The 12065-nt window shown below is 40.5% G+C and overlaps 1 protein-coding gene across 1 annotated transcript; it reads left to right on the top strand.

Annotated features, from left to right (window-relative positions):
* The first annotated feature begins 181 nt into the window (after positions 1–181).
* On the top strand, positions 182–10929 carry LOC144539455 (uncharacterized). Its single transcript, XM_078284459.1, has 4 exons — positions 182–281; positions 934–984; positions 4229–4285; positions 6210–10929. Exons 2-4 carry the CDS (start codon positions 953–955, stop codon positions 6496–6498), a joined length of 378 nt encoding a protein of 125 aa, XP_078140585.1. The 5' UTR covers positions 182–281; positions 934–952; the 3' UTR covers positions 6499–10929.
* The last annotated feature ends 1136 nt before the right edge of the window (positions 10930–12065 follow it).

Here is a 12065-nt window from a genome sequence, read left to right as displayed (position 1 = left end):
TCTAGCCTGATACATGCCTGTAACAGCAAAGTTCAAATAAAAAAGCTATCCAGCTTGGGGCTTTCCGCACTCATTGATTGGGATATACATAATTCTGATTTAATACATCTTCTTTACTTGGTGGGACGATGTTGGCTAATGGGAGTTGTCTCTGGTCTTTTCTAGAGGTGGCCATGCCAATAGCACTGCACATCTCGCTGATACTCAACGTGATCCTCTCACTCGTTTGCCTCGTTTTCCTTTACCTGCTATACTCGAAGAAGAAATACAACAGACAGCGGGTGAGTGTGAGCGCGTGAATGTGTGTTTGTTTGCTTGTGTGTGTGTGTGTGTGTGTGTGTGTGTACATGATTGCATAATGTACAGCACATGCATCGTTCTATGTGTCCAGCTAACACACATCCATATTAACACTTCAAGGTTTTAGGCCCAACTGTCCTACACACGCACTATTTCTGTTATCAGCGTCAGTGACAGTGTTGCTGGATTGGTTTGAGGAATCTTGGGAGTGCATGTCCACCCTTGTCCAGTCAAAGCTGCTGTGATATTGTGAAATTTGAACCTCAGAAATATCAGAAAAAATTAAGTTAATTAATTCCCTGAAGTAGGGAAAATGGATGGCTGTGGTGCCTTTACCTTCCCGCCACATTTACAATGAAGCGTCTTTTAGGCTTACTGTTGGTTCACTTTGATTCAAAGGGACATTTGTTGGCTATGTGATTTGCAATAGGTTTGAGGCTATTACTTGCAAATAAGAGTCATTTTTTTCTTCTGCCAAACCCACATAGGGCAGCATTAAAGCAATATTCCACTTAGATTTAACATGGGGGTTATTCGGCACTTGACCACCATGAAAACCAGAATATAAACTAATCTGGAATATTGCTTTAAAGTAAAGTTTAAGCATCTTTTCAACCCTCTTATCTCTTTCAGCAACCACCCCCAGCGTTGGATGAAACCTCACCAACTGAGGTTGTGGTACAGGTATGGTAATATTGCTTTTATACAATTTCACAGCAGTAGGTAGCCTAGTGGCTAGTGTCTGCCCCAGTACTGGGAGGTTTGGGGTTCAATCCCTGGCAGTCATACCACTAACCCAGGGGTCTCAAACTCAATTTACCTGGGGGCCGCTGGAGGCAGAGTCTGGGTGAGGCTGGGCCGCATCAGGTATTCCACAAGAAAAGCTTTGTTAAAAAAAATCCAATCTTCTCAAATGTCTTTATTTTTATTTTTTAACACAAAATAAGATTTAAACGTCTTTATTAACAGTTCTTTAACCTCAATGGGTTCTTCTGAATATGAATTGTCCTGAACATGAATGGAACATTGAAGAACATGAACTGTTCTTCTGAACATGGCTTTTCGGCTTTTTGAACGTCATTTCCGCTGCTTTTTCCTGTGACAGCAGCACAGTGGTCGGCGGATAATAGCCCGGTAGCAGTCTCCTTTGTTTTTGCGCTCGATGTTCATGTCTTTCATGATGACATGAACACCATGGCATTTGTAGATGGTAGAAAGTACCGGGATAGCGAGCGCAAAAAGGCGACTGCTCCCGGAGTGTTATCCGCCGTGCTGTTGTTACAGGAAAAAGAAGCGGAAATGACACCGTGCTGTTGTTGTTGTTGTAAACGTAGTCATAGAAACAAAAAAAACAAATGACATCATATAGAAATATATGTAGTGTTCATCGTGTGAGGCAATGCAAATAGCGCGATGCAAATAAAAAATAATGACCCACAAATAACGGTGCGACCCTATAATTGGTCCGGGTTACCGGGGACTGTTATCGCCGACGGACAGGTGTCGCTATGGGACTGCAGACTACATTAGGCTACATTGAGTTCCTTACTTTTCTTTTATCCCGCCGCGTACGCATCACTTTGATTTATTTTGTCAGAGAGAGACATATATACGTATAATGTCCCGCTGGGCAGCAACTTAAAAAACTTTTTTTTGGAAGTGTTGTGAACGCAGCGCGCTGGGACGAATGTCCGCGTGTGCCCAATAGAAACGAGGCAGCCAGCCAGGCACGGAAGAAAACTCTCCGTGGCAACGCTGCTGTAACTTTCACTCATTGAGAAATGTTTCTCTGCTTGCATCAAGCCCGGTCGATGTCCCACCCCCGAGAGCCATATACCCCACCGTGATTGGTAGGTTCGTTCAGTTCCGCACACAATACTGTAAAGTGCCATCCATATAAAACTTGCGGGCCGCACTAACATTAAACTTTCATATTAAGGTGGGGGCCACAAAATATCGTCTCGCGGGCCGCAATTGGCCCGCGGGCCGCGAGTTTGAGACCCATGCACTAACCTATAAGAAAATGCGAATGGAAATACTTTGTTGCTTTGTGCACACAGATACAGAAGATATTTTAGCCTATTAGACACTGGCTTGAACAAGACCTACCTGTATAATACCTACCTACCCTCTTTCCACCTAGCAAATATTCTACAAGCAGTGCGACTTCATTGATCATTTACACTTGTGTGTAAATGTCACACTGACAAATGTTTCTGCACTCTAGTGAATCTGAAACCTATATACAGTACGTCTACATTGTGAACTTTATATAGATATTCAATCAGAGCTTTTTTCTCAATTATCCAATCATGTCGTAAATTTTTATATGACGATATAAACAACTCTACTTTTGTATTGTTTTTATTTCTCTCTTTATTTCTGGGACGATATATCGGAATTCAATATATCATGATACAAAAATGTGACAATACGTATCGTGGGGCAGAAAAATGAATTGTGATATTAGCTCCATGTTATTCTGCTGTAGTAATCACAAATGAGACGCTTGACCATCACAAGCTCTGCATCCAAATTATATTATTTGCACTTTGTAATGACATTTTTAAATTGTTGTTTACATTCTACCAAGCCAATGCCATCACTAGAAAGATTTGTGGCTCAGAAATAAACAGAATTCTGCACAGTCAGACTTTGTTGTCATTGAACTTTTAATTATTAAATCGTATCCGTGGTTGTATTGAATCGTGAATCCCATATCGCATATTGTGAGATAAGCATATCGTCTCATCCCTACTGTTAAGTGATGCGAACTTGGACACCGATCTCTCAGAAACTTGCTCTGTGGCCGGAATGGATCACTATCTGTGTTTTACGGCACTAATACGTACGTCAGACATTTTTTGTTAGTGTCCGAATCGCAAAATGATATTGTGGAACGATTTTGAGGGCACTACATATTTCCCACAATGCACTGTAATATCTAGTGAACAAGCACTAAAACGGTGAAAGTATACCAAAATGCATTGCGAGTCTGTCCTGTCACCTGGCCGTTACCAAGCAACGAAGTTGGAACCCTTCCGTGATTTTATAATGATGGCATCCTCTTCTTCACCAAACCTCGTTTACAAATGCAAGTAAATAAACTTTTTTTGGTACCAAAAAGATGTCATGCTATTCTAAAGATGTTTTCTTGTAACTGCCAATTCATAACTAATTATAAGTGCACGTTTTGTTACGCTAATTTGAGCTCGTTAACGCTAACATTAACATTAAGGTCTGTTGTTCAGGAAGGTATTTATCTCTAGCTGCAAGTTATACGGTACATAGCAATAGCTTATTGTATTGTTTTTTGTTAATGTCAGCTAGTGAGAAGTCCAAAACGCGAAGGAAACTGCACACCTGGATTGGCGAAGTGCTGGCTGTGTGAAAATAAACAGAAAAAAATAGCCGCACACAACTCCGATGCATAGAATATTTATTCACCGACATATGGTCGGAAAACGCCTAGATGGGAACGTCGGTGAATATTTTTTTTCTGTTTAATGTCAGCTAGTGACACATATATGGTTGGCTTTGAAGGAATATTGGTAACTTGTCAAATGTTAGTTGAAACATTTGTTTATGCAACTGGTGAATGCAGACGCAGGTTGATGATGAATGATGATGAATTAAGTGTCCAAATTCACTCATTAATCGTGTGTGATTTACCGCTAATTAGTGCACTAATAGAGCAGCACTATATAGGGAAATACAAATGAGGGAATAGTGATCCATTGTTGGTGTATTCTTTTAAGAGAGGGGAGAGTCAGTCTCAGTGTCTTACCCAACCCACATTTTCCCTGCAGGGATTCAAAGCCGCAACCCTCCCCCAGTCACAAGGTCCCGTCACTAGTCATTAGGCTACTGCTGCACACTTCCCGTTAGATGAGTTGATTTGTAGGCTCAACACTCTTCTCTCTTCCAGCCAGCCACAGCGTTGTTTGCAGGAGGGACCACAGCAGAGACCACACAATTGGTGCAGGTAATTTTAACCAACATCTAATATATGAAAAGTATCCTGCCCAAACAATGCATTTATATGAAGTTTAAAATACATTTCACAGTGTAGTATATCTAGCCTTAGGCGGAATGGGTGTGCTATCTAGATTTTTTATATGAGTCAATGATTATGGGTCATACTCATTGAGTTATAGTGTCAGAATGCGAGGATGATAGAGTTACCTCACATGAATGCATAGGACTTACACTCCACACAGCAACCACATTCAACAGCAAGCCAATACACTGTGGATCCCAAAAGCTATTGGGAATGGTATTTCAAGAAATAAGATAAGATAAGATAAGATATCACTTTATTAATCCCTTTGGGGAAATTCGGGAAATAACAAGCAGTTGACATCTGCTAAAGGCTCTGGGTGTCTTGACACCAGAAAGCAGTGTTTTGTGCGGGCAGGAAAACGGTGTGAAGTGGCTTTGCAGCTCACTCCCACGGTCTTACTGCAAGTAGCAAGACAAAGCTTTCTGTTATTCATTCAATGATCGTGAATTATCGTATAATACAATTTCTTAACAGTCTCCAGCCGAGAGTCTTGTCACGCACGCGTTTCAAAACAAGGCTCATTCAAACAAGAGGCTCCTTTGAGCCAGCGTCACTCCTATGGGTGGCGGCGCTCTCCCACACTGTAGGGAGCGTTACTGAATGGTAAGGTCACAGCAAATAATTTGAAAGTTGCTACAGTGGTAGACATGTACAGGGGGGCAGCAAGAGATTCAAATGAATTGCATGCGAGCAAAGTATCTCTATGAGTGCTATTGTAGTTATTGCATTATATTGAGCTATGGACTCCTTGTCTGGTCTCGTCAGCTGCGGTTTGTCTGTATATGTAGTGGTGACAATTGTGTTTGTTTTATATTTTTATTGAGCATTGTGATAGACCATGTCTGCAAACCACATACAACTTCTAATTGAATTGAATTTTTGCTAAAAATGGATAGATGCATAGCATGTTGGAATTGAACTGTTCATATCAAACCTTTAGACCAGTGGTTCTCAACGTGGGGTCCGGGGACCACCAGGGGTCCTTGAGGGGGTTCCAGGAGGTCCCCGGAAAATTTGTAACTTGTTAAACTCACTATTCTTAAGTTAACACTGTTAGAGAATGTAGAAGAATGTTTTGATCATAGTTTCACTGTTATCTCTCTACCTACAATACAGATAGTCATGGAATTCTGGACAAAATCATATCTAACAATAAAAATATTCTCAGATTTGGGTCAGAGAGACAAAATCTCATCAAATGGGGGTCTAAATTAGGGCTCCTTGATATGAAAAAGGTTGAGAATCACTGCTTTAGACTACTACAGGTTATTCTACACTCCCAAAAAGGATGTGTCAGTTAATTCATAACACTACATGTGTGATGCTTTCTGACAAACCTACCAGTCAAAACCAGGTAACCACCTACAAATTCTGTACGGTAAATCAATGAACAAAGCAACAATCCAATTTATGGATTAGTGCAATGTGTGTACTCTTTCACAATCTCAGTACTAATTAGGTTTGGGCGATATCCAAAATTGAATATCGTGATACTCTCCCGCCAAAATATCGCAGTATTGCTTTTTCCAGAAAAACGGGCTGATTATGGAAAAGGGAACTCACTTGAATTAAAAAGACAAATTTTTCACTTCAAGTATGGATATTTTTGTTTTTTTACTATCCTACCATTCGTAGATTTAAAAGCTTGTACAACTGTGATCTAAGCAACACATGGTGCCATATTCGTTATTGCGGGAAATATTGCGATATTCTGGGAATATCGCGATAATCGATAATATCGAATATGCGCCCAAGCCTAGTTCTGATATGCTTTTAGGAGCTGGACTCTGATCATTTTATACATGGATACATGCTAATCTCTTTCTCTCCCTCCCTGTTTTGTCAGTGCAATCATGCGGCCAACAGTGAGGCTCGCCACTGCAGCTTTGACACCGGCGCCAGCGACGAAGACACTTTTGCCTGACCGGCCTGCCGTCATCTCTCTCTCCTCCTGTTCCCCACATACTCCATCCCTCATCCCCTTCGCTGCCACTCCATCCATCAGACCTCCGCCTCTGACGGTTAAGGATGCGTTCAAGAACCTCAGCGCTCTCACCGCGTTCGACACAGTGCGCCTCAAGTTTTCCGGGATGCGCATTCGTCTCTGCTCTGTGGGCAGTGCAAAGCCGGATTAAGGAGACTACCTACTAACCAGCTTTCAGTATTATATATCATCGCTCATTCTGCTATATGCACTGAATGCAACATGGTCGCTGGATGTAGCAAAATTGAAACACGCCTGTTGTATAGGAGGACACACTGTTGGATATAAGGAACAAAGTGCTATATCACTGTAATTGCAAATGCATGAGGGAGGATGCACCCTAAGGTGAGGCTTACAGTGCAAACGGGGAGAGAACAAGCCGCAGCGCGTTGATGTCATGAACTCGGGACGCAATCTGGGATCAAGATGGAGTATGGCGTTTGCCACAGCACTAAAACAAAGTGAAATGAAGTGTATCGAGATCATCAGGGCATAAGAGAGACTAATGTTGAGTGGAACGTCAGTGGAGCTACGTGCCTGGGGCGAGTCTTGAGGAATTTGTTTCTCTCTCCCACGGCCTCTCCAATGTTTTTTCGCCGTCCCGGTTGTGACATGACAGGAGTAGACTTGGACAGCGTAGATCTCAGTGTTAAGGGGATGAAAGGTCAAATGGGAATCTAGTGCTTGGAGCTATCCACCAGGCGGATCAAGGTATTTTCCAATAAGCACACAGCTCCATTTTTTGGGGGGGGGGGGTCGGCTTCAAGCAGACAGAGTGAACAACGGGTGTCATTGAGGGTGTCATTCTGTATGTTTGCGATGTTAAATTCCCGATCCAGAATGTAGAAATATTAAGTCAATTCTTGACGAGTCTGAGTCTGGCAAAATAAGCTTTTGACAACTTTCATCATAACCCACCGTAACTCCAATAGCATGCAAAAGTTATTTGGGTGTAACAAACAAATTAAGCACTAAGACCAGGCCGAACCACACTCAGACAATCGATGCCTGCCAGAAGTTTTTAAAGACTCTCCACTATCGTGTTGAGATGTTTTCAATTTCATGTTGTTAGCTCTTCTCTGTACAGACTTTCCTGTGCCTTGTGTAATAAATGTGATTTCTCTGTGAATTAGGTTGCTCACACCCAGTAGTTGCTCAGCAGAATTGACTGACATGTTTTTGGGTAAAGAGAGGATATTTTATGCAATATGTTTTGGACAAGTGAGAAGAAGTCCATTACATGTGTCACATATGTAAATACTATTTATCTACATTATCGAAATTATAATATATTGGGCACATTAATAATGAGATCATGCTGTACTAACAAAAGGAGATGAAAGGTGAATATTGAGGAAGTGGGAGACATTTGGTTTAAGAGTCTGTTATTGGAGGTGTCAGTTTCAATACTGGCAGCCAAGGGGGCAAGACAGTAGGGATACCAAACCAATGACTGCAAAAAATTAACTATTGTCAACTCCAAACTTCACAAGAGCCGCATTATAATCACCAAAGACATTTCAAAATGTAAATAGTTTAGGCCTTAAGTAGGGATGGGACGATATATTGAAATTCAATATATCGCGATACAAAAATGTGACAATACATATTGTGGGGCAGAAAAATGCATTGTGATATTAGCTGCATTTTATTCTGCTGTAGTAATCACAAATGAGACGCTTGACCATCACAATTTCATAAGCTCTCCATCCAAATTATATTGTTTACACTTTGTAATGACATTTTTACATTGTTGTTTATATTCTAGCAGCCAATGCCATCGCTAGAAAGATTTGTGGCTCAGAAATAAACAGAATTCTACAGTCAGACCTAGGAATGTGACACAATCTGATTACTTTTCCCTGTGATTAAGGCCTTTTCTTAACCACACGGTCCTCCCATTGGCCAAGGATTTCACACCTTTATCTCCTGTGACTCACCTGTTCTGTCTCCTCGCATCCCTCCAACTGTCCAAATACACAATAAAACAACACACAAGTGGAGTAGATTGCCGCTCTCTCCCATTTTCGGGAAGGCAAACTCCGACTTTGAGAAAGCCAGCCACTGCTCAGATGTTCAATAGTCTGACAGCAACAGCTGTAGCCATTACCAGACCTTTCCTCATGCATCTGTTCAGCGCTTCTAGCTAAAAACCAAAGGGAGTTCATGGACACAGGGGCTGTCACAGGGTCTGACAGTCCAACAGAATCATTGTAGTTTTACCTTTGCGATCATTGACGTTCTCCTCATTGACCCATTTGCAGCTGTTTGGCAGCATACTTCATACTGTATGAAATGAAGATTTCTCATGCTTCAGCCTAACCCACGGAGGGACCGGTGCTCTCAGTGGGACAGATCTCTGGGCCGCTTGTCCAAAGAAGGCACTGGAGCAGATTTTATTTATTCAGTACAAGGATTAAAGTTTAGTCACTTGGACTTAGTGCTGAAACAATTAGTTGATTGATTAGTCAATCATCAGAAATGTAATCGATTAAAATTTAGATAACTGATTAGTCATTTTACAGCTTCACAATTTTTTTTTTTTTGCTTTTCTGTGTTTCATATCACTATAAATGAATACTTTCCTTTTTTTTTGGCTGCTGGTCAGACTAAGTAAACAATTTAATGACTTGCATTTGTCATTTTTTACATTTTAATGACTAAATTGAAACAGTCTTTGCACCAAATAAATCAAATTTGAACTATGCGTGTGCTCCAGTGCCTTCTTTGCATAGCTGCCCAGACCTTCTCATTCGTCATACTGGGTTAGGGTTGGGTTGTAGCCAACATTGTCATTAAGGAGTTTAACAAGTATAATAATAAGCTACCTCTGGTGCTGAAATGTGTTTTTAATACAACCCGTCCCATACCATTGCAGCCAGCTGTGACCAAGTTTTTTTCACATGCTGTGAAAATTCAAGCAGAGCTGGTTCGTGGTTCTGGATCAGTTCTCCTATTCTGGCAAGCTTCATGAATACTTGTCCCATACTCTCTCTGTTTAGTGAGGGAAAGATAATAGGGATGCACTAATAGCACTTTTTCACTGAATCTGATTAATATACAGTCATAGGACAATAACGATTGAGATAAAATGCATTTTTCTAGCATCCTTCCATGTGTTTCAATGGAAGAAAATCAAGCAGTTTGGATTTTAACATGTTACATATGGCTCTCCTACACGGATAACCTTTTACAGCCTTGAATAATGTTATTGGAATATTATAATAATATTGGAATCAGTGTCTCCCTAAAGATATGTGTTGCGTGCCTTGTTCTGCCATGAATTTTCAACATCATATCAGCCTGTTATGGTGTAAGTCAAGTTTATTTATAGTGCGCTTTTAAAAAACAATAGGATTGCCACAGTATGTGTGTATATGTGTGTGTGCGTGTTTAGGGGTAGTTCTGTAACTATAACTAGGAATACTGTACATGGTGACTGGTGTTGAATGCAAATCTACACTAGTGGTTCTCAAACTTTTTGACCCCTTAAGATGAGTAAAGTTAGGCGGCATTCACACGGGACATTTGGCTTCCATCACATTGACGGACAAGAATGCGTTGAAACCACCTAGGTTTGTGTTGTTGTGGGCGGGTCTCGCAACCCTTTGACGCAGTGTAAAAATGGAATTGGATGAAGTTCGTTAGCGGATGACGTTTACCTGCCGGTTGTGATATTTTCATGCACAATGCTCTGTCAATCCATGTCATCCGTCAACACAAGGCAAGGAGTAAGAAAGGAGGAAGCTGATATTATGAAGCTTAGCATTAATCACAAAAATGCAATCTACCCATACTAAGTTTTTAATAAGGTTAGGTACGTTAAGCTAGTTAGCCTAGCTGACCCTCCTATTTCAAACAAGCTATACGAGCTTGTAGCTATCTAGGTAAGCTAGTTAGCTACCTGCTGACCTTCCAGCATCATGAATACCATGTTCACGAACGAATGAAAAAATAAGTTATGTCCATTTACATTTTTTATTTATATTTTGACCAGAATCTTCTTTGCCATTCATGTCTTCCAGTTAGCTAACTTGTGCTCTGAAAAACGGTGGATCTTTGGCTCCGCCCATTGAGGTTTAACTCAACCAATCAGATTATTTCTGCCTCCAGAACAGCTCTGCCTCTGAAAAATGTTTGTAGGACTAAAACTCCCATGTGCCATCTACTTGAGATGAAGATTGAAAGTTAAGCATAGGAAAGGATGATTGTTTTGTATTTATCATTTAGGCAGCACAATGCATATCTAAAAGGGAATTTATTCCATCATTTTTGAGCAAAGACAGTTGTTGAGAAGTAACCTATATATGCCTATTTCATGAAGAATATGGGTAAAGCAGGAATACTGTACTTAAACTAATTTGGGAGCAGATTTTGAGTTTGCTCCTTTGCTAACATGGTAAGTTATGCTAGCAGGCATAGGACTCATGGGTCGGAGAGTTGGATTTGTATTATGTGACTGTGGTGGCATTGTTTGTATTACGGTATATTATTTTTGTAAAATGTGAAAAAATGACCTACTGATTTTAGGCATTTTCTGAGTTATGCCATATTGCCTGACAAATAAAATTGTTCTATATCTGCTGCTGTTTCTTTTGTGACCATAGATTTTAAAAAAGCATATTCCAAACAATATTTGCTTGACTATTTTTTTCTCTGTCTTTATTTAGGGGCAGGCCAGCTCCCTGCCAATCCCTCTTGTATTTCTATGTATTATTATTATTCTATCTTTCATTCTTTCTTTCTTACTAAAACTGCCTTCCCATCCATGAAAAGTCACCAAACTTGGCACATAGCTCCAGTCCCATGCCAAACGACACTCACTTAAGTATGGGGCAAATAGTCCAGATGGTGGCACTGTAGCAGCGGTCTAAATTTTAAAACATATAAAAAATCAATTAAAATATCACCATACAGCTATGTAATTTTCTGAGGTTCTTAAGACAAAACTTTTCTACACTGACACCTATACTGAAGTCCAACTACTCCCATATACTGGATTAAATACAGCTCAGTGAAATAATGAAAATTTCAGAATTTCACCCTTGCCTCCCGTTTTTCCTCCTCTTCCTCCACCTTTTCATCATCCTTTTCTTCTTACTTTATTATTTCTTCATATTTCCAATCACAAACACATAATTGAAGAGTAGGACAAATATTTCAACACATCACCCATTCACCCTCCCCACCCAATCCTGTGGCAACCCCCCATCAAGAAAAGTAACATAGACAAACATTATATATAAGTTACAAAACAGTAGGGATCTATAAAGTATAGTCTATTGTCCTCTCAGTAGCCTGTGACCATGAATTCAAAGTTGCTGCTCCAGCTCCATCAATTTCCACTAGTTCCATATGTAGTGGAAATGATATTATACCATTCTATTTCTCTATGCATTAAGCACTGTCTTATTTCTATGTTGTCTGCTCTCAGTACATTTCCACTGGCTTGAGACAATGGCTACTGTGTGAAGATGACCCTGGGAAGTCTAGCCCGTTTATCTTTGTTTTGCACAGATGCACCCTAATCGTAGAATGTTTCAAGTATAAGAATGTGCCGGACTTCTCATGACTCAGCTGTTTCTACTACATGATTATAAGAAGGGTGGACAAAGCTCATTGCTTCGCTCTTTGTCTCACACACTCGTTGGGTGGGCATTGCGCCTTGCTTGCAAGCAATAAAGATAACAGAAGGACAACTTCTCATCTCCAAGTCTC

Source organism: Centroberyx gerrardi, chromosome 7, assembly GCF_048128805.1.
Source record: "Centroberyx gerrardi isolate f3 chromosome 7, fCenGer3.hap1.cur.20231027, whole genome shotgun sequence".
NCBI lineage: Eukaryota > Metazoa > Chordata > Actinopteri > Beryciformes > Berycidae > Centroberyx > Centroberyx gerrardi.
Note: the sequence above shows the minus strand (reverse complement) of the source record. Positions and strands in the feature narration are given on the sequence as shown.

Bases quoted from the DNA above. Each gene is read 5' to 3' on its own strand.
- LOC144539455 (XM_078284459.1), top strand. From the start codon at position 953: ATGAAACCTCACCAACTGAGGTTGTGGTACAG. The intron at 985-4,228 runs GTATGGTAATAT...TCTCTCTTCCAG, and splicing joins CAACTGAGGTTGTGGTACAG to CCAGCCACAGCGTTGTTTGC. The intron at 4,286-6,209 runs GTAATTTTAACC...CTGTTTTGTCAG, and splicing joins AGACCACACAATTGGTGCAG to TGCAATCATGCGGCCAACAG.